Source organism: Plectropomus leopardus, chromosome 14 (assembly GCF_026936395.1).
Source record: "Plectropomus leopardus strain MGB_pleo_1.0 chromosome 14, ASM2693639v1, whole genome shotgun sequence".
NCBI lineage: Eukaryota > Metazoa > Chordata > Actinopteri > Perciformes > Serranidae > Plectropomus > Plectropomus leopardus.
In genome coordinates this window covers 2,067,501-2,091,462 of record NC_142189.1, presented here as the reverse complement: position 1 = coordinate 2,091,462, position 23,962 = coordinate 2,067,501, and the positions used below count along the sequence as shown (strand labels likewise).

Genomic DNA, 23,962 nt, shown 5'->3' with positions numbered 1-23,962 from the left:
AATCAGCTGATCGTCTTTATAAATGACAAAAATCACAATTTTAACCCTTTACAACCCGAGCTAAGTAGCTTGATTTTCTCTTCAACTTTACAAGAATCTACCTAAAGAAATTACCTAAAATTGTCAATAAATTACTAAAAAGCTCTAAGGTTATAGCCTTAAAATTTGAATAAAAAAACAAAAACAGAACAAAGCAATGACCTGAGAAAGTGCTTAAATATAAATAATTTTAAATATATAATTACAACAATTATATGTTTACAAAATATACTTTTTTGGGATAGTTCCCATTTTTAAGAATTTTTTTTTTTTAACTAATTTTTAGTTAATTTTCTCGTGACCTTTCCTAACATGACTTGGAAACATAGCTGTGGGTAATTCTTAGATATTATCCCCCCCAAACATCTCAAGAAAACTATATTTATAATTGATTGATTTAGTTTTAAGTACGATTTTAAAACTTTTATTAAATGTTATAACAGTAGTATATTCAGCTTTATTATATGACAGCAGCTACGTAAACTTTACTGTAACTGCAGTTCATTCAATAATTTTGTATTTTAGTAGTTAACTTTAACTTAAAGGACATTTTACAATATCAAGATATATATCGTGTTTCGTGATATCGCCTTAAAATATGGAGATAATAATTTAAATCTGTATCCCGTCAGCCTTACTCAGGAAAGATGATGACTCTTCCAGTAAATGCAGCTTTCTCCAGCGCATTCCTCATGTTGTTTGTTGTCGGAGCGACGGAGAGACGTCACATGACGACATGAGAGGAGGAGAAGGACGCTGGGGACAGAGAGAGAAACACAACACAAAAAACTCAAACTTCAACACATTAAGTCATCACAGATGTCCCCCTCTGTCTCCCCCACTCTGTCTCCTCCTCTGTCTCTGTCTCTATCTACCTCTCTCTCTCTTCCTCTCTTTCTCCCCCTCCCTCTCGCTCTCCCTGTGGCTGGTTCCAGTGGAGTCCAACTAATTACAGTGGCTATCAGCAGTGTGTGTGTGTGTGTGTGTGTGTGTGTGTGTGTGTGTGTGTGTGTGTGTGTGTGTGTGTGTGTATCCCTGCCGCTAAATTCTCATTTCAAATAGCCCATGGTGCTCTGATGGAACGCTGAGCTGCACACACACACACACACACACACACACACACACACACACACACACACACACACACACCTGCTCATTAACTGGCTTTCCAAAACCAATCAGTGTGGGTGCGACAGAGGAGCTCTGTCTGAGGCCGCTGTGCACACACACACACACACACACACACACACACACACACACACACAGAAACAGAGTGTGTGTTCAGTGGTTGTCTGGTCATCTCTGGTCCAAACCAGAAGGAGCGACCCTGAAGTGATTAACACTTAAACACTCAGACTGATACAGGGAGAGAAAATGGTACAAATACAACTCAATTCATCCGACAAACACACTGTTTAACCCTTTCAGCTGCTGGAGACTGATGAGAAAAATCACAGCACTTCCCCAAACAGCAAATATCAAAGTGGAGCGAAACGTTGGGTTTCATCCCTGCAGTGTTTTTTAGGGATGACATCAAATGTTCCGAAGCTTTTGATTTGAATCGTGTATTAATCGATGAAAACATCTGGATTTTTGTCTTCTTTTTCTCAGTTTGAAGATTTCACAAACATTGACAGAAAGTTCAGTTAAAGATAACATTTTAAACATTTCTGTCGTTGACCAGCTTCGCTCTGGAGACAGAGGCGGAGTCTCGGAGTCTTATTGAAACACGTGACTTGAAGTGTTCAGTAGCTCACCTGGTAGAGCAGATGCACCGTGTATGACCGTGTCCTCGCTGCAGCGGCTCAGGTCCAGTTACAGCACATGGTCCTTTGCTGCCTGTCTTCCCCTCTCTCTCACTACAAATACTCTATCAAATAAACACAGAAATGTCCAAAAAATTCATTAAAAAAAGAAAAAACTTGACTTTTGCTTCTAGATTTAAAAAAAAAAAAACAGTTCTTCAGTGTCTTCTGAAAGTCAGCGAGTCAGAATCATCCTGAGGTTGGATTTGAATCAAAAAGTGCTGATTTGGGCCCAAAATATTTTCTTGTAAAAGGTCGGAAACAGGAAACAAACAGTTAAAGTCCGGCAGTTTGTGAAGGACCTGCTAGAGCATGTAAGCATATAAAGTGTAACATAACTAACTTTAAGATTTGAGAAAAAAATGACCTCTGATCTTGTTTTTGTGGAGAGGAGAGCCTCCTGCAGAGACACGAGTCTGTACAAACACACACGCACGCACACACACACACACACACACACACACACACACACACACACACACACACACACACACACACACACACAGTCTATGTTTCTGTCTTTCTCTCCATCTTAAACCCTGAGGGCAACAGTGAGAGTACACAACGTCAACATGATGCTGAGCGCACACACACACCCACACACACACACACACACCCACACACACACACACACACACACACACACACACACACCCACACACACACACACACAGAGTTTGGGTTATACTCCAGCAGAGAGTCATGCCTGAGAAACACACAGACGGCTTAAGTCCTATATCCTCTGAGATCTCTCCGTCCGTCTTTGTCTTTTCTGTCCGTCCTTCTTCATTCTGTCTTCACTGTAACAATTTCATGATTTTATTTTATTATACTGCTGTTTCACTGTGGACATTTGAATTATTTAAATTTTAAACTGAGTGGTTAAAGATAAAAAACTTTAATCTCGCTCCAGTTAGGGACTGTTCTGTATTCATCAGAGGAGGGAGTGGCTCCGGTGTGATGGTTTTTTTTACCCTCCCTGAAGCTACAAATATTTTTCCTCGAGCCTCCCTCCGTGACGGAGAAAAGCCGTGACCCTCCATTCATCATAAATGAGTTGTTAGATTTGTAAAACTGTGAAAGTTAAAAGTTGAAGATAAAATCCTGAAGTTGAAAAAAGCCGTGTTTTTCGCTCTTGCTGCGAATGCTCGTTAGTTTGTGCGAACAGGTTATTTTTGGTCGAATTTTAAATGAGACATGAAGTGATTTTGATGAAATATCAGTGTTTTAACCTCAGATTTGGTCACGTTTTTGTCTGACAGAAGCCGTAGATGTATTCATCTCCAGCGATAATTTCTGTTTTTAGGGCGCCGAGTGGCTCAGCGGTAGAGCGGGCGCCCCACGTACAGAGACCATAACCTCACTGCAGCTCTCTCCCCTTTCACAAAAAAAGCCAACAACTTTATTTAAAAAATAAAAAAAAAAGAAAAAGGCAAAATTAATTACAGAAAAAAATCACAAAAAATAAGATTTTAAAAAATCACCAAAAATGTATAAAGGAAAAAAATATCGAAAAAGGAAATATTTGAAAGTTGAGGATGGAATCCTGCAGTTTAAAAAAGCCTCCGTGACTTATGTGCCGATTAGTTTGTGCAAACTGTTTATTTTTGGCCAAATTTTAAATGAGACATTTATTATAAAGTGATTTTGATCAAATATCTCTATTTTAAGATCAGATGTAGTTATGTTTTGTTTTTCTTTCTTACAGAAGCCTTCTTTGCACCTGTGTTTCAGGAGCGTCGAAATTTTGATAAACCAGAAAAATATTCTGTTTTTACAGTTTCTGACTGTGATAAATGGTGTAATTTTGGCAATTAAAAAAAAAAATCCAAACCAGCATATTTTCCTGGAAAAATCCCCCCCTCCCTGAGCCAAAATGAAAAGTCCCTCCCCAGTGCTTAAAAATGATTTGACATGCCTCCCCCTTTGCCCCCACCCCTCTCAGAAATAACAGACAGTCCCTAAGAGACAAATAACAAATCCAAACGTCTTCATCAACAACATTAAAAGCACACAGTAATGCAGAGGTCAAAGGTCAGCACTCGCATGACTCTAATGAAGCTGCTGCAACATTTCGGTAATCGTGGATTGTGTAGAGAAGTAAAAAAGTTTTGGTTTTAATTTTAGTTAAATTGTTTAAAACTTGAAGAACATTGTTTTCGTATCAAAGCCGCTGAAATAAATCAAAATGTTTGTGCTTTTCTGACGTGACGTCGGTTGAAAACTGTTTATTGGATTTGAGTCTTTGAATGTTGATAATGAAAGCAAAATGTTTATTAAATGTTCGCTGATTTACGCGAGAGAAAAGAGGAGAAACGAAGAGAATATGAGAGAATAAAGAAATAAAGATTAAAACAATGAACAAAGGAAGAAAATGAATAAAAATGAAATGAAAAGTAGGAAATAATTTGTTTTACCTGCTAAAAACTGTGACCCGCAGTGAATTAGGTTCTGAAACACACCTTTCATCACCCCCACCTCCAGAGACAGAGAGAGAGAGGGAGAGAGAGGGATGAAAGAAGATGAATGTTAACCCAAAAGAGAGCGAGAGACGGAGAGACGGTAGAGAGAGGGAATCTTTAATTAGAGACAGATGACTTTGCCACGCCTCAGAAGGCTGGAATTACACTGCAGGCTATGAGGCGAGGCTAATTTCACATGTAATTGTTGCTGCAATCCTCGCTGTGCTGCTAACGCTCACAGCCTCCCTCCATCCAGAGAGAGAGAGAGAGAGAGGGAGAGGAAGAAGAGAGAGAGAGAGGGAGAGGAAGAAGAGAGAGAGAGAGAGGGAGAGGAAGAAGAGAGAGAGAGAGAGAAGGAAAAGAAAAAGAGAGAGGGAGAGGAAGAAGAGAGAGAGAGAGGGAGAGGAAGAAGAGAGAGAGAGAGAGGGAGAGGAAGAAGAGAGAGGGAGAGGAAGAAGAGAGAGAGAGAGGGAGAGGAAGAAGAGAGAGAGAGAGAAAGAGGAAGAAGAGAGAGAGAGAGAGGGAGAGGAAGAAGAGAGAGAGAAAGAGGAAGAAGAGAGAGAGAAAGAGGAAGAAGAGAGAGGGAGAGAGGGAGAGAGAGGAAGAAGAGAGAGAGAGGGAGAGAGGAGGAATGTCCAAGCGATTGGAAGAAATGAGTAAAGTAATTTGTTGCTGCAAACGTGTGAGTGCTGAAAAGACTTTCAGCGTTTCTTACTGTAGGAAGGAGGACGAGGGAGGAGGAGAAAAAACAAAGGATGAAGGAAAAAGAAAAGATGGAACAAAGGCATGAAAGGAAGAGAAGAAGGGTGTGAAACAAGGAGTGAAAGATTCAAAGAAAAGGCAAATGAATAAAAGATGCAAGAAAGGATGTAAGAAAGAAGATAAATGGAAGGAGAGATGAAATGAAAGGAGGAATCAACAAAGGAAGGATAGTTTGAAAGAAGACAGGAAGGAAACAAGTACAAACAGAGTGAAAATATGATCCTGATCCTTTAAAACCTGAATGAAGGCAATATGCATCAAAAGAAGAAAAATTAGAAAAACCACAGGAAAATTACCTAAAAAAATTGTTTAAAAAAAGAAAGAAAGAAAAAAGGAGGAAAAAAAGAATAAAAGGGAAGAGGAAGTTGAAAAAGAAAATGACTAAAAACTAAGATATAACTAAACTAAAATATTTTTTAAGATCATGTTAAGTATGTAATTATAATTATAAATACATTTTTTTTCTTTTTAAGAAAATTACCTGAAAATAACTTTATGAAAAGAAAGACAGAAAGTAAGAAAAAAGAAAGAAAGAAGGGGGTAAAAGGAAGTTTAAAAAAGAAACGGATAGATGAAGGAATTTAAAATGTGACCTGCATCACCTGAAAATGAAAACATGACATGATGTTGTCAAAAAATTAAACATTTATTTAACTTATTACAAGTCGTCAAGGAAACATTAAAAAGGAAGGAAGGAGAGGCGAAGAATGACAGAATAACAGACTAAAAAACATAAACTGTGTCTCTATGATCAGCGCTGGAGGAACGCGTGACGAAAACGTGTGACCTCTGTGAGTTTAAAGAGAAACAGAAAAAACTCTTCAACCATTTAAAAAAAGAACACTTTGAAACAGCAAAAATCTCTCCTTATCCTACAAAAGAAACGTCCTGCAGCTCCCGAAAATCTCTGTCTCTCTCTCACACACGCACACACTCACACACGCTCGCACACACTCACACACGCTCCCACACACTCACATACACTCTCACACACTCACACTCACACACACACACACACACTCACACACACTCTCACACACACACACACACTCACACACTTTTTCTCTCTTTCTTTGTAGACTGATATTCCCTTTTCTTCTCTCCAGAGACCTTCAGAGCTCTGCTGCTGCCTCGCTGTGCGTCTGCTCTCTCTGTTTCTGTGTGTGTGTACAGTGTGTGTGTGTGTGTGTGTGTGTGTCTGGCAGGATGTGTAGAGTCGAGCGTTTCCTGGGTCAGACGTCCTGATGTCGCGTTTTGTCGTTTGTCGCAGCTTGTAATGCGAGCAGAGAGCTGAAGTCCTGTGGGACTCTGACTCTGTGTGTGTGTGTGTGTGTGTGTGTGTGTGTGTGTGTGTGTGTGTGTTTTACCTTTATATATTTTCAGTTTTTGTGTGATTTCCAGTGTGTCTTTGTGTTTGTTCACATAGTTTTGTTTGTTGCGTGCATGCAGGCAAAGATGTAATTATCCCTGGAGACGAGGAGACATTAAAACCTTTGTGTTTTTTTTTCCTATAAGTGACACATTTAAAACATTCCTATTTACATCACATTTTTATTACATTTTTATTTATTATTATTTTGTGATAAATGTACACACACAAAGAAGCTCCGAGAAATTTACCTGAAATTAAGCAAAAAAAAAGAGTAAAAAGAAATGGTAAAATGATTGAAAATTTTAAATGCATGTATATATTTCCATCACAAAATTTTAAATATAAAATTATAGTAAATATAAATATGGACTCATTGATGTCTTAAATATTTTTCTAGCCCACCGTTTTTTTAAATTTGCTTTTCAGGTTATTTTCTTGTCACCTATTATTTTTTTATTTTGTGTGACTTTTCTCGCCAAGTTGGTCATTGCCTTTTCCCCATGATTTTTCAGGTTTCAGAGGGTTAAACCCCTCATTTTACCTGTGTTCACAAATGTGAGTACGTAGCAGGCGAAAATTAAAACAAAAAATTACATCAAACTTATTTTCTTATATATTTTCTTTATAGTTTCACATAAAAGAAAGCACAATGAGAAAAAAATCATATGAAAAAGTACATGTGAGTGTGGCAGAAACCTGTACTGGCTCATATAAAAACTACACCCAAAAAACATATGAATAGTAAAATATAAACAGTCAAAACATTAATACATTTAGTTGCTAAAAATACAAAGTATCACAGTGTAAGTATAGGGTTAAAAAATAATAGTATGCATAATCAGTTTAAAAGTATTTTTATTGGAAATAACGTATTACATTTTAAAAATGATTTCTCTGTGTGCCGCTAACAGGAGCTCGCGTACCACCAGAGGGACTCGTGCCATATTTTGGGAACCAGAGGTTTAGTGTTTAAGAGCCAAACTGACATGGTGCAGAATGCTGCAGCTCCCTAAAAATTAAGAAATAAACAACCGAAAGTAATAATTGGTTTTATCCTAATGAGTTTTTATACTTTGATATCAGTATATAAATACACAAGATTCCCTTTTTTGCTTTTTCCTGTTTTCTCTCTTTTTTTCACCTTGTTGTGTTCGTCACTTTTGTATCTGAATCTTCCACAGCACGTGTGGCATTTTTTAATGTTTGGAAGCACACACGTGTTCCTGTCCAAGGTAATATGTTCTCATGCGTTGTCATAGAAACGTCTATATGTTTGCTTTTCTTGTCAGCGCGTGCTTGCGTGCGTGTGTGTGTGTGTGTGTGTGTGTAGATGCAGTAAGTGTGCCCTTTTGTCCTCTAAAAGAACACACATATATTTTCAATGTTGTGTGTACATCATCATACCTCAGTGTGTTCACTTTCTCACCTCTGTGTGTGTGTGTGTGTGTGTGTGTGTGTGTGTGTGTGTGTGTTCACATTCACACGTGTCTCTGCACTTTCTCAAATGTTGTTAGTTTCCTCGTGTGTGTGTGTGTGTGTGTGTGTGTGTGTGTGTGTGTGTGTGTTCATGCTTTCAGACCTCAGTGTGTCGTAGTGTGTTTTCTGCCTCTCTCATCTGTGTGTGTGTGTGTGTGTGTGTGTGTGTGTGTGTGTGTGTGTGTGGATTATGTGTCCTGTGGGAGGCTGTTTCCTGTGCGTTTGTTCTGTCAGTCTTGATAAAGTCGGGGATATATCTGCTTTAGAACAAAGAGACACGACTCAGCAGCATCTCGCCAACTTTCTCTCTCTCTCTCCCTCCGTTTCTCTCTCTCTCCGTCTCTGTATCTCTCCGTATCTCTTCTCTCTTGAGACTCCTTCAGCTTCCCAGGAACGCCGTCTGACTGAAACCTGACGCTAACACACACACACACACACACACACACACACACGCTCACACAGGGACGAGCAGGAATCTCATACAGGAATAAAAGTGGAGTTTGATGACGAGCGTGGAGCCAATGTCAGGCCAAGGTTGGCTGTAAACATGTTTGCAGAGTTTTTTCGCTCCAAAACAACAAGCGACGGCTCGTCTCACAAAACGACCGACGTCAGCGAAAGAATTTGAACTAATCAGACTTTTAGTTTAAAAGTTTTCCACCAAAACCAGGCAGGGTTTTTTTTAAAGTGATTCCTTGAGTTGAAAAAGGAACTTGAAGTAAATTGCTTTTTCTTTTTAGTTTAACTGTTTCCTCTTTTGAAGGGACGCTGCGATTTAGACGAATATTTTGATGAGCTGGTCATCGTTTGGTTCTTCTTTCAGGTCCTCTGAGCACATGTGGATTTTAACATAAGTGTGTTTTATGATGAAGTAAACACACCAGACCTCAAAAACACACACTATGTGACATAACTTTGCTACTTAATAAGAAACCAAACGTTGCCTTTTTAAAAAATGTTCTTTCAGCTACTGAGACGAATCAAATCTTTCACATCAATTATAAATTATATAATAAGGTTTATGCTGAAACCACATGATTATATTATTATGTTTTTGTTGCAATAACATAACATTAACAAATAACATTTATTTTTTAACATTTTTAACACATTTATATTTTTAACATTTTTTAACGTGACATTCCGTGTCATTGTTGAAGGCCCACAGTGATTCCGACATTTTCCAGGTGTCAAAAATGAGAAGCCTTTACATCCATTGATAAACTGTTTTTGCATCCGTCAACCAAAATGTGCGTCATGACATATGACATGGCGCCCTTTCCTAAATGTTGCAAATCCTCAGCAACAACTACTGAGTGTCCCTTTTTTGGCTAGCTATTGATTCAGAATCCAAAAAAACATAAAAGTCTCTCATATAAAATAGAGAATTTAGTTGTGAGTGGACAGACTTGTTTGCTTTCACTGCCGAAGCTGCAAAGTTATCAAATTATCATTACTAGCCTGTTACTGCAGAGTTACCTTCATAATAAGGCACACATGTATATTGCAGCTTCAGCCAAAAATGTCTGTTTTGACAGTCAAATCTGCCGACCCGTATAGCAGCGAAACCTCAGAGCAGCTCCGTGTGACACTGACAGATACATTCAACACCAGGACGAACACGTGAACAGCAAAACACACCATTATTAACTATTCACAGAAGAAATCGACTCTTTTCTTTTCTTCTCTTTATGATCGTTGTTGACACTTTGTCTTAAAGTATTATAAGACCTGTAGATCACACACACACACACGCACACATACATACACACGTGCACACACACACGCACACACACACACACACACACACACACACACACACACACACACACACACACACACACACACACTGCAGTTTCTCTTTTTCCAGATTTTATTTCCTGTGACAGTTTGTTTAAGTGTGTGTTGTGAGAATAATGTTTAATGTCATCTCAAGGGGAAAGCCTCCCTTTAAATGTGTGTGTGTGTCTGTGTGTGTGTGTGTGTGTGTGTGTGTGTGTGTGTGTGTGTGTGTGTGTGTGTGTGTGTGCGTGCGTGTGTGTGTGTGTGTGAGAGAGACTTATGACAACACACACAATACTGCAGTTAAAAAGTGACTGGAAGCTCTGATGCACAATTAATGTGTGAGCCATATTGAATGTGTGTGTGTGTGTGTGTGTGTGTGTGTGTGTGTGTGTGTTCTCCATTCATCACCCTGCTCTCCGTTTGACCTTGGCACCTTCTTCATTAGAATAAAGATTGTCTGTCGTTTAGGCTACATGGTCGGTCTGCTGGACACACACACACACACACACACACACACACACACACACACACACACACACACACACACACACACGCCGAGAGCCATGCTATTACATTTCTGTCATTGTGGTGGACTGGAGGGAGGAGGAGGAGGAAAAGAGGAAAGGAAGGAATGAGCGATGAAATGAGAGAGTGCTGATGATGACAGGACTCTGTCAGTTCCCATAGAGACGCTAAATATTCGTATATTGTCCTGGTGGATTTACATGTGCAGGTAATGAGTGTGAGCGTGTGAGATGTGTGACATTTGACTTTCATAGTTCGACTGTAACATCGATTCTGTCGCTAAAATAATCTCAATTTTAACATTATTCTCTGTTTCTATCACATTTTAAACTTCTAAATCTTAACAATATTCTTAATGATTAATGATTTATTAATTTATTTATTATTAAGGAATTAATGATTTTTGTCATTGATTCCTCAACGTCCCTTAAATCTGTCTGTGCAGCAGGAAGATTTAAATGTTTCAAACCAAATTAAGTTTAATCAAATAAATATTTTTAAGTCAGATTTCATTTTTCGTGATTGAAGTTTGTCAGCATGCGTCAGACTTCCATGAACTGAGGTACACTGAAAGCAGGTTGAACTCTTCTCTCTGCGCTGGCATAGTTTTCACTTGATGAGATGGCTTTTTAAAGAGTTTTGCAGCATCTTTTGTCGCTCTGATCTTTGGTTGAAAGCTGCCAGCAGAAACTGTTGGCATTTTACGTTTCTGCCAGCCAAGACGACATAACATTTGTAGCTTTCGTACATTTACATTTCTGAGCTGACGTGGTGTGTGACCTGATTTCATCAGGGGGTGGACGGGATGGTGGATGACGTGACACCGTGAGGGACGCCTGCCAAGCTGCAGGCAACTCCTCAATATTGATACACAACAAAAACATTTTGTTTTTTAGAGTCATTGCAGTTTTTCCAGTGAGATTTTAGGCAGCAAACACGTGTGTTTGTAATGTTCTTCTCTGTGTTTCCAGCAGCTTTTTTAAAGGACAGTGTTCCTGTCCGCAGCTTTGCTCTCGTCTCTGCTGTGTAAAGACGCTATTTGTGCTCTTAAGATGTTGCAAACACTGAATTCACACAGACACCAGGATCGAGTGTCGAGTTAACATTAAAATAAAAACGGAGCAAATCTGAAGGCAGACTCCTCACTGCAGCGAGATCAGATGAGACATTTAGGAATAAAAGCTGGTCCTCTCTGAGGTTTAGGTAAAAAGAGAGCACTGACTCGGCCTCCTCTGACTTTGTTTGTCTCATTTACTCCATTTATACACACACACACACACACACACACACACACACACACACACACACACACACACACACACACACACACACAGTGGCGGAAGCCAACGACAGAGGCTGTGTTGTTGACCAACACCTGCCCACTTCAGTAAGACTGTAAGTCAGTAGTTAACACACACACTCACTCACACATGCACGTAGGCACGCACGCACACACACACACACACACACACACACACACACACACACACACACACACACACACACACACACACACACACACACACAGCATTTAGATGATTAGTAAACTCAGAGGACACACTGAACAGTGGAGGATCTCTTGTCGTCTTTTTATTAATTTCAGTTCACTTTTTATTATTTCGAGTCGTTTTAATAAACAGAACCTGTTTCTGGAGGATACAGAGAACATTAAATAATAAATGCAGTAAGTTTTATTGATATTTAATGTCACTAATAACTGTTTTCAGTTGGATCTGCCCAACTGGAACTAAATTAAAGAACAATATTACAAAGGAACACAAACACACAGCAATGTGTCTACGTGTGTACATACCAGCACATGCTCTGTCTCTGTCTCTGTCTGTCTCACTCTCTCTGTCCCTGTCTGTCTGTCTCTGTCTCTCTGTCTCTGTCCCTGTCTGTCTGTCTCTGTCTCTGTCTCTGTCTCTCTGTCTCTGTCCCTGTCTGTCTGTCTCTGTCTCTGTCTCTGTCTCTGTCTCTCTGTCTCTGTCTCTGTCTCTGTCTCTCTGTCTGTCTCTGTCTCTCTGTCTGTCTCTGTCTCTGTCTCTGTCTCTGTCTCTGTCTCTGTCTCTCTGTCTGTCTCTGTCTCTGTCTCTCTGTCTGTCTCTGTCTCTGTCTTTCTGTCTCACTCTCTCTGTCCCTGTCTGTCTCTCTCTCTCTGTCTGTCTCTCTCTCTCTGTCTCTGTCTCTGTCTCTCTGTCTCTCTCTCTCAGTATAAAGCCGCTCTTTGTTCAGATCCTGAATAGTGTGATCCATCCAGCTTCCTATGGGGTCAGCAGTACACACACACACACACACACACACACACACACACACACACACACACACACACACATTTGTACGTGGACACTCATGAGGACACTCTGACATAATTCATTCAGCGACCTTTGACCTTAAACTAACACTAACCTCGACTCTAAAAAACAAAGATTTTTCTTTTCTCTGCCTGTAGCTACAACCTGAACGTGATTTGAGCAGCAGAAAATATGAAATCATGATTGTTGATTGATGTTATCAGAAACTTCGTGATCCAAATAAAACTTAAAAAATGTCCTGATTTAGAACTCTGAAGTATTTTAGCTCATGATTTTTATGTGACGTGCATAAAAGGCGTCACTCTCTGATTCATCATGTTTTCATTATGATCATCAGTGTTTCTGCAGGAAAAACTACAAAAACATTTGTGCTCATAGAAAGATGTTACAGAGCGATGCCTCGTTTTACTCACAAAAAACCTTTGGCAACGTGCAGTCAGCTCATTTATAATTATTAATACAAAGAGAATAATGAGAAGAGATTCGTTAGCGTTCGAGAATATTGGATCAGAGAAAACGGCCAATCAGGAACCAGAATACAGAATAAACCGGCGATCGGAGCCGAACTGAAGTTCTGGTGGAATTTTTCTGGAATTTCTTTCCGTTTTCTTCTTCTTCTGCTCGTATTGTTTCGTCGGGCACTGACTTGCCAGGAAAGAATTCCCAGGGTTCTTAGGGGGTCAAAGGTCACCTGGCATCAACCTGCGGTGGCATCTCACAGCCTGTATGACTCAACCTCCTCACTGCCGACTCTCACACTCTCTCTCTCGCTAACTCTTTCTCTCTCTTTTTTTTGGACCATCAACATTTACCCGATGAAAATAAAATGACTAACTTTAATAGTGATCATGATCAATATATTTTCAGTGTGTGAAATCAAGTCAGTGTGTGTTTTCTTTATACATTTCTGTGGTTTATATATTGTTAAATTTTGGTCTTGTGATAAAGATTTAAAGTAAATGAATAACGCCAGAGTACCAGAGGCTGCACTGCTCATTAAGCGACACAATGTAAAAAAAGAATTCAAATTTAAAAATATTTGGCTGCTGTTTGCTGTCGGAGTTTGAAGCCCAGTTCAGACCAAAGATGCACATGGAGACGAAACATTTTCAGGACATCGCAGGGAAAAGTATAAGCGGTGTGAACTTTCCTGTCTCAGCTTGACTCAACTCACGAAATGTTGCATTAAAATCATTTTACATTTTTTTTCTGTAAGTTGTGTTCAGCTCCAGAGTCTTGACCCTCTTGCTGTTTTTATGTTTTTTTGCAGAAAAAATTCCCCAAAACTGTCTGACTTGTAAAAATAATGATTTTGATGCTACGTTTTGGTAGCTAGACCTTCATCAGTTTAGCCTGATGAAGTTACCAAAATGTTGGATTAAAATCATGAAAAGGTTCATTCTGTAAGTTGTCCCTCTCTTAAGTACATGTTTAAAAACACGTTTTTGTTCCTGTTTTACCACGACTAGAAATGTAGCAAGAATCTTACGATCACTACCCTAATTCAGATTTTAAGATGCTACAAATTATATCCAGCCGTAAAAAAAAACCTTAAAAGACAAAAATTAGAATGGAAGTCCAGACCGTCATTGTCGTGTGAAGACGGTACAGTATTGTTAAACTCAGTGGCGTATGGCTCGGAGTCTGAAAGTTTAACTCATCTGGCCCCAGATGTTTGGTCTGAACTGGGCGTCACCTGTTGAGGAGCTGAAACTGTAAAGTTCGTCCTGAGGGCCGCGCAGGAAAAAAAAAGAATCGTTCATGTAAACATGAACTTGCAATTTGACCCAGAAATGACCAAAACCACCTTTCTTTATTTTAATATTATCATATCATAATCATTTATTTGACCAAAACTTTTTAACCTAATTTCGTTCTCCCAGTTTTAATCGAATGAGTGTGAAGCACATCTTTCAGCAGTTAAAGCGACGTTTTCAGGTGAATCAGGAAATCCACGGACAGCCGAGGGGATTGTTTATTGGTTTTTCCTTTTGCTTTTTTAATGGACGGTTATTAGTATGTGCATTCATTCAACTGGCTGTCATGTTGCACTCTGTTTCTCCTCTCTCTCTTCTTTTCTCGCTCTCCGTCTCTCTATCTCAACAGGCTGGTAGAAATTTCACCCTCCTCGCTTTGTACTAATGACCTCCCAGCTACACACGCACACACACACACACACACACACACACACACACACACACACACACACACACACACACGTGACTCGCTGCGAGGCTGAATGGCGGGCCGTCTTTACCGGCCAGTCAAATGGGCTCATTCATCTGGTTTCCATGGTGACAATTAAAACATGTTGCTGGGGTCTTTTGTTGTGTTGCCTCGTTTGGAAAGAGAGAAAGTCTCTTTGCTTTTTTTTTTTTTTTTTGCATCTTTTGGTCCAAACAGAAGGGTTTTTAATTTGGTGAAAGAGAAACGTCCAGAAACTCTCAGCAAAACAGAAGGCCGAGATTAAGTTTGATTTAAATGTCGAGTCAAAGGTTTACAGTAGTTCAGTGTTACACCATCAAGAAGAGGCAGAAAAACTCAAAAAATATCCTAAAAATACAAGCAAATTTGAAGTATAGTCACAAAGAAATGTGTAACCTTAATATAAATGTTTTCAATATCCATTATTCTTTTTGTGTGTTTTTTTGTGTTATTACTTTATTTATTCAGTGTAAATATAAACAGAGCAAAGTTGTAAAAATCTATAAATGAGGGCTAAATGAAAAGTTTTGCGTCAAAAATAAGTCATTATAACAAAAACGAGTGAACATTTGTTGGAGGAGATTGGAAATTGGTTGGGTAAAAGTGAAATGTAATAGCTATAATTTGTAAAAGCATCACACAGACGTATAGAAATGGAAACACAAACATGCGGTCGACTATTATGTCTTTGAAAAACAAACTGAAGCAAAACATATAGACGTAATTATTGCAATTATTGTAAACTGGAGGCAGTTTGAGAAGGGTGATGTCACACACACACACACACACACACACACACACACACACACACACACACACACACACACACACGCACACACAGGTTGAAGTGTCTGGCAGTATAAATGGGGTGTCAGAGAGCCACTTCCTGCTCTTTCAGAGCCGGTGGAACATCCATCTCGACCGGAGACACTGAGACACACACACACACACACACACACACACACAAATGTAAGCGAGCATACAGTGTTTTCTCCACTCTTTGTGTATCTCCTGCACACACACACAGACACACACACACTTTGTTTCGGAAGAGAACAGCAGAGGCAGGTGGATGTGGAGGAGAAAGAGTTAAATGGAGTAAAGGTGCAACAGAAAGCAGAGAAATGAAAAGATGTTGCATTGTTACTGTGTGTTAATGCAGCATTATGCAGCATTTTTATTCATCTTAACATGCACGCAATAGTAAAAAAGGTTATACAGCATAAGTAGTTTTTACTTGTATGTAACTTTCTTTAAGTCTTTAAATTAACCCCGTATGTTTATGTCGGTAACTTTCTTGCTTTACTTTGCTATATTACTCATGTGCTCATGTTCCTGTGATCTGATTCTGATGAGTTGCAGTGATACTAGTTCACATACTTGCAGCAGCTGTATTAGTAGTAGTACTCACAGCTGCCAGCACAGTTTTGATCAGGACTGTACCCGACTCAGAATTGTGTCGGTCGAATCAGATTCGGCTGTTCAATGTGATTATTAAACAATGCGTCTGAGACTTTGAAAGTTTGTACAGGGTTCATTGGGATGCTTAATGTGACAGTGACATTCATGTAATGTAGCAGACAAGCTAACTTGTCTGTGTCTGCAGCTACTTGTACTTGAGAGCAGCTGAATCTGGGGACCGAAACATCTCCAAAACTACACTGTACACTAACTAAACTCACAGAAACTAAGAGATGGTTCAAACCTCCGTCTTTCAGGGTTCAGTCCTGTTACTGTGAAGGAGTCTTTAGTAAAGTCAGGCTCGCAGTATAATGGACACAGTGAATATGTCCTTGCTATTTTTTATATACATTTGTGGGTTTACATATAATATGTTGATTCCAGTATTCTAGTATTTAAAATTGACTCATTTTGAACAATAAATAAATACATTTTTCCCTGCCGAACTGAATTTTTCGCAGTTTTGAGCAAGTACAAGTATTTGCAACTTCATTTTGCTTTTTTTTTTACATTGTGCTCTTTGTAAAATATCTTTATAAATATCAAGTAAAAGATTGATGTTTGTTTTTCACAGCTCAATATGTGTAGAAATATTTGACAATTTCATGGTTTATATCGATGCAGGAATATAGGATGCTACTTTTTTTCTTAATCCTAAACTTTTCTTAAATCTACCTTTACCAATATATATTTACTGCAACTTGCTATTGTAATCATCCTGTAATCACCATGGAGATAGGCGATTAATGTTGAGGGGTTGGGGTTATCTCTGTATTTTTAAAATGCTGGTTACGGCCCTGAGGCAGCAGTTTTGATTATGAAAGAAACAAGGAAATGGAGATACTTAACATCACTGTATATGGAGGAATCAACCATGTGAGCTCAATAAAAAAGAAGAGGGAAGTGAACATGGAGAAGACGAGGAGGAAACAGAGGAAATGAGGAAAACCAGGAGCAAGACGAAGAAGGAAAAAAGGGGAAAATGTCATCTGACAACGAGAAAAGAAAAAAAGCGGAGAAACCGTTAAAAATAAGACAGGAGGAGAGGAAAGATGATGAGGAGGAGGATGAAGATGCATCCTTATCGCTTCCCCCGAACTTTAGTTGCCGCGACGACAAAATCGTTCCGTTACGCAGCCTCCGACAAACTTCTCTCATTTGGCGGATAAGATGAATCTGCGAGAAGAGAGAAGGGGGGAGAAAAAAAACTAATGTTCAAAATGCATTAAATGTTTTTCATGTATGACTGCATTTTTGCTGACATTTCAGCTCCGTGCTCATTAATATGGAGACCAAATTAAACTTATGATTGCTTGTTGATTTTCTCCCCCCCATCCCTCCTCTCTCCTCTCCTCCCCCACTCGTCTGTTTCGTCAAGCGTTTATCCCGCTTTTCTCTCTGTTTTTTGAAAGCTCTTTTTGTGGTTTCTTAACCCATATTCATAGTGACAAATGTGGCCTCTTTTATAGGGTTTACTATGATGAAGATCTTTGGTTTTCTTCTTTTTTTTGTGAATTAAAAAGCGTTCTAATAATATTTAAAGTCTGCAGTAATGCATAGTATGAGCAGATACAAGCATCTTTAAATCATCACCACATTTGTGTTGAAAAATAGTGTTTTTTCTTTGTTTTATGGAATGTTTCTAATAATATATCAGCAGATTATTTTACTCTTTCAGCAGTTATTGCTGCTTTGCATTTGTTGTAAAGTAGATTTTCAGTACGTTAAGATCTTAGCGCTGAAAATGCTCCGATCAACACAAACTTTTAACGGCTCCGACAACAGAGAGAGTTGGTAGATTATCCAAGAGACACAGAGAGACAAGAGGTCAGAGGTCAGAGGGGTCTTTACATTTTTCCTGTGAGCCCCGAAAGTGATCAAAGAAGACAGAGGAGGAACAGGAGTTGGAGAGGATTATCTCCTAGTTAAATAAAGGTTTAGAGAAAGTGAAACTGATTCAGGAGACCTGATCCCCGTCGCTCTGTCTCACACTCACACTTAAATTCAACGAACGTCCACATGACGCGATCTGACATCTTAAAACACATCCTTTTCTCCGACGTTTTTCTAAAATGAGCTCCTGTTACAGTAAAAAAAAAAAAAAAAATCTTGCATTTTAGAATTTATGTATTATTTTACAAACAATGTAAACTTGGTTACTGGTTATCCTGTATTTTTATTTTTAGTTAATTGTTAATATTACACTACATTATACAATAGAAACCAAATCCAGAGACTGTATCGTTTTAAGTTGCTGTGACCAAAACGTCGCAGTGCGTACATCGTTCAGCGCTCTGACCAGCCGAAAAAACCAGAACACAACAACAACAAGAAAACAACAACAAGAAAACAACCGCTCGACTTAAAACTATCTCAGTCGACTGCGGGGTCTTTGACTGATGGTTGAGTTTCTGACTTTCTTTTTTCATGTCAAAAATAATGTCTGTGTTTACAGATGAAGCACACTTTACAGCATCGTTGCGCTCCTTCTCTTCCCCCTGCTTCGACTCTCAGACCTTCACGGGCGACCCAACTCTTTAGGCTTCAAACTTTGTGTTTGTGTGAACCTGTCGCTGTTTTGCAGCAGAGATAGTGGCATGAAAAGTGGTTATATTTTACAAAATCGCTGTTTCTAGGAAAGAATTGTAGTACCAAAACCAAATATTTTAAGCCAGAACATGATCTTTTTTAAAGTGCTTTTAGTGCCTAAACATAAGTCTTTACCACAGGTTTGTGGAAGCATAAAGTCTTTATGAATCTGCCACATAATAAAAAGTCCTAAGAGATGTTTTTCTTATTTAAGTCCTGGTAGCTTCAGAGAGAATTTGGGAGCCTTTTTGTTGAAAGTTTGGTGGTAAAGTGTGTCAGAAATCACCTCTGTGCTTCACTTCCATAAGAAGATATGATTGGCTGTCAGCAGGTTGTCGCTCTCTTGCATCAGTGGACGTTTTTATGAACCTTTCTCAGCGTTCGCTCGTCGCACCGCTGGGTGACTTCTGAAAGGAGCTCGACGTGTTCGGCACCCTGTCACGTCTCCAGTGTTTGTTAGTGTGGACGTCCGCTCGTCCTCTCTCCTTCACTCTCTATTTACTTACTGTATGTCTCTTTTTCACACACACACACACACACACACACACACACACACACTCTATCTCTTCCTTCTCCGTCTCCCTCCGTCCTCGGGCCTGTGTATCTCAGTCCATCCTTGCATGGAGATTGACTCGAGGCATGAATACATCACAACTAGCCATCCATGCACCCCCCTCTTCTCCTCCCCCCTCCTCACACCATCACTCTCAGCCTCCCCCTCCTCCCCTCTGCCGTCCCATTTCTCCAAGATCCCTCTCTCAGCACTTATCTCAAAGTTCGGATCTCATGCATTTTAATCGGCGTGTCTATCTTCTTTTCTCCCCCTCTCTCCCTCTTTTTCTTTGACTTTGGATCAGTGGCATCCTTCAAACAAACAACAACAACAACAACAAAACAACGTCCCTCCCTCCTCCTCCCCGCCTGCTCTCTTTCCCCTTTTTAAATCAATATTTGCCATCAGCGAATAAATCGTATAATTTCCTGACTGTTAGACGAGTGCGGCGCCGACATATTTACCTTCCACTCGTCTCTCTTTTTTTTTTGCTTTCGATCCCTCGTTCTCATGGCGTGGCTATTAGCTAAGTGAAGGGGATGGATGGCCGTGAAGCGCCGAGCGATAGCATCTCCATCAGAATCGGCGACATTGAAAAATGGCCGCCGCCTCTCTGATGACAGCGCAGCAAAAAAAAACACACACACACACACGCATACGTCTACTTATACACACACACACACACACACACACACACACACACACAGTCAGAGAAGAGACATTTAAATATTCAAATGGGGCCGGGCGGTAATGATAAACGACAAGGGAAAAGTAGAATCAAGTAGCTATCGATGCAGAAAATGAAAAGAGGAGAAAGAGAAAAGAGAAGAGGAGGAGGAGGAGGAGGAGGGAAATTAAGTAAAAAAAGATGGAGGCATCGAAGAAGAGTTACGCTAACAAAGTGAGAAGAGGGAAGAAAGGGGCGATAGATGGAGAGTGATGGAGAAAAAGATGGATGCGTGGAGTAAACACAAGAGGAGGGCTGAAGGAGCGTTACAGTAAAGACAATAAAGTGCTGAGAAATAGAGGGAGCGCTGCGAGTGAACAGACAAGGACAAAAGGAGGAAGAGCGGCAGAAGATGAAGGGACTCGAGATAAAATAGGACATAGAGGACAGTGGAGGGACGGATGACAAGATGTAAAAAACTGAAATGAAATATTTTAAAGAGGAGCAATATGGGAAATAAGTTGAGGAAAAAGGAGGGAGAGGAAGAAGCAAAAAGGATCTGAAAGAAGAGAGAGGAAGGATAGAGGGGACAAAGAAAAATAAAGGAATGGAAGGTGTGAAAAGAGGAGAAGAAAGAGCACAGGTCAGGACAAAATGAGCACAGACTGAAGACGGAGATAATAGAAGTTAAATGGATGGTTCATGTCTTTTAAAGTGGGGTTATATGAGGAACTAAAGTCCGAGTGTTTCATACATCTACATTTAGACAAAATAACTCACGGATGGAAGCAGACCAGGTGCTCCTGTGTTCAGCAAACTAAAATGACTGTTTTTATGCCTCCACGCCGGTGATGGCGAAGGCTGGAGGCACTACGTTTTTTAAGTTGTCTGTCTGTGACTCTGTTCTCATTGACACGATTTCTGAAGAACACTTTGAGGGAAAACATTCAATGGACTCAGAGATGAACTTATTATGGTGAAAGACGCCGTGACCTTGCATCCGTCTCGTTGTCATAAACTTAATAAAGAAGATGGCTTAGAGGGATGTTCATTTGGACTCAAAAATGAACTAATAAGAATCTGGTGGCTGAGGGTCAAAGATTTTTTTTCACACATAATTGTTCAACACTTCTGTCCTCGCTGTGTTTTGACATGAGATTTTCCTCGGTGTCATGAGAGCGTGAGACGGAGCCCAAAAAGAATTTTTAAATAACCAAAACACCCAACATGGGCAAGATAAAAGCCTTCTATAGGTTCTGAATGTCGGTTCCAATTATTTTTCGGTTAATTGCCCAGCACTATCCTTAAAAATATTGTTCTCATTCTTACATTTCATTACAACTTGGCCACGGGTCCAGATAGGACGAAGCTTTGGTCCGGATCCAGACCGCGGTCCGTCAGTTAGTGATGCCTGCTTTTGGTGCAATTTGACTGGTGCGCAGAGCCGTTCAGTTGTGTGGCAGTATTTCCAGTTTTAGATGGGACTTTATTTTAGGTAGCTAGAGGATGTTTTGTTGCTGAGTTTGTCCACAGCAGTACATTGCTTGGCTTCAGTGTCAGACTCCAAACTGCTTCTCCAAAGTGGGAGTGAGCTGACTGACCTTTACTGTATGTAACACACTGACATTGATTAATTTACTCCATGAAACCCAACTTAAAATATCCAAACTATCCCTTTAAGCAACAAGCACAGATCAAATGAATGAAAAGCGAAGGAAAGAAGTCAACCAAAAGTGATGAGTGCCGCATCACAGAGCCGCTGAGCTGTTACTGCAAAGATGACGAGCAGAAAGAGACAGACAGAATTCAGTTTGTGGGGAGAAAAGTGACTACTGAATAAAACAAAATACTGGTTTTCTCTTACACATAGTCAATGAGGATGCATCAGTTCATAATGAACAGTAAATCCAATTAATATCAATGAATTATGTAAAAAACACACGTTATAAATGGGAAAGTGTCCCACAGCGCTCAAACAAGCATAAATCAGAGGGGAAGAAAATATTCAGCAATTCTTGGTGGAACAAAATGGAGCATTTCTTAAAAAATCTCTCCAGAAAGGACTCTGCAGTCTGCCGTCAAGTGCTTCCGCTGCGTTTGATTCCCGCACGTCTGCGGAGCTGCGACTCTTTTACCTTTAAAGTGGTCCAAAAGCAGCGAGTGAAATGTGCCGAAAACTCCTACCTCAAACATTTCATCAGGAGATGAGCTGCAAACAACAACAACAACAAAAAGATCTGCTCTGCTTTTTTTTGTTTGTTTGGTTCTTTTCTTTAAAGACCCGTTAAAGGAATACTCTGCTAAAAAAATCTGTCTCCTGAAAGTCAAATACTCGATACACCTGCTCAGAGGAAACAGCCGAGACCCAGAATCATGGTGGAAAAAACATCAAACTAAGCTAAACTCAACCGTGTCGCCTACAAAATATGTCAGATACATTTTTGGGAAACATATTTACTCCCCGAATTATGTTTCCAAGTGTGTAAAGCCGGTGCAGTTGTTTCTGTGTTTAAATTTCAGTACTTAACTACGGACATAATCTGACGATCTTTGAGTTGCTTAAACAGAACTACACAAATGTTAATGTGTGGAAATCGGGAGAAAATAAATATAAATGAATATATTCACTAAAACTAAGTACATGTTATAGAAGACAAGAACCATCATGTTTCTCACACAGAAAATTAAAATATTTAGAATGCAAATTAGTTGCTAATGAATGCAGTTTTTCTGGTGTTTTTTTGGCACGCGTAAATGTTCAAATATTTTCAACTTTTCCGCTCAAGGCGTGGAGTCGTGCTGCTGGTAATGTCACCTTTGGCCACATGCACACAGTACGTGCACACAGCACCGCTCCGTAGGCGCCCACAGCCGTTATTCCGGACGCACGGCCGAGGTGATTTTGGAGTGCGTCTGTGTGATCGGCCCCTGCGTAGCCTCGTCTGCTGTGTCGCAGAATTTGAGGATGTAGCTGCCCTTAAAACCACAAAGGTGCTACTCAGTTCATCAGTGTTTGTAGAAACCGTTCTGATTTGCTTCTGATTATGAAATCACAAGTGGAAGAACCAACGAGGTGATGAGATTTTTGGGAAATGATGATTCGAAATGATCATCCGAAACTTGAGTGTCTCTAGATCAGTCTAGAGACGTAGGTAGTTGTCAAAGGAGTTGTTGTAAATATAAAAAAGTGTCCCCGCTCAGAGGCGGGTGGGTGTGTGTGTGTGTGTGTGTGTGTGTGTGTGTGTGTGAGTGTGAGAGTGTGAGAGAGTGAGTGAGTGATGCGGTGTGTCCTGTGTGTGTGTGTGACGCAGTGTGTCCTGTGTGTGTCTCCAGAGCAGCCACGCTGAGCTGATGATGATGGAGAGCAGGAAGACGAGCCTGCTGGGCCGAGCAGAGTCTCTGAAGAGGAGCGGCACCGAACTGCCCGAGAACTTCCACCGCAGACTACACAACCTGACACACACATGGAGACAGCTGGAGGTAAAACACACACACACACACACACACACACACACACACACACACACACGATACACAGTCAAGATTTACAGAAGCCAAACACAGAGATAATATCTGGAGGATCAGACTGATATTTCTGTTGGTACAGTGTGTGTGTGTGTGTGTGTGTGTGTGTGTGTGTGTGTGTGTGTGTGTATGTGTGTGTAATTTTAGGCTAATCAGCACTGATCTAATCTAGAACATGAAGAAGATAATTAGTGTCGTCTCAATTAAGGAGCCCTGCTGCCACCACGGCCTTTAACTCTGTGCTGGAATCTATACTGAGGTGCATAAAAGAGAACGATGTGTGAGATTTCACGATTAAATAAAGTTATGTGGATGGATGACAGAATGTTTCAAACAAAATATTTCGGGTTGACAAAACAGTCTCAGCATTTAGTGCCATTTTGGAGCCTTAATCAGAGATTAGATTTGCGTTTTTCCCAGA

General features: G+C 40.0%; 1 protein-coding gene across 2 annotated transcripts in view; it reads left to right on the top strand.

Annotated features, from left to right (window-relative positions):
- Positions 1–23,962, top strand: part of akap6 (A-kinase anchoring protein 6) — a 213,072-nt gene that overhangs the window by 130,403 nt on the left and 58,707 nt on the right. For both annotated transcript variants that reach the window (XM_042501072.2, XM_088087262.1), the window contains exon 16: positions 23,350–23,496. In XM_042501072.2, coding sequence (XP_042357006.2) covers positions 23,350–23,496 — 147 coding nt within the window. The remainder of the gene's footprint in view (positions 1–23,349; positions 23,497–23,962) is intronic.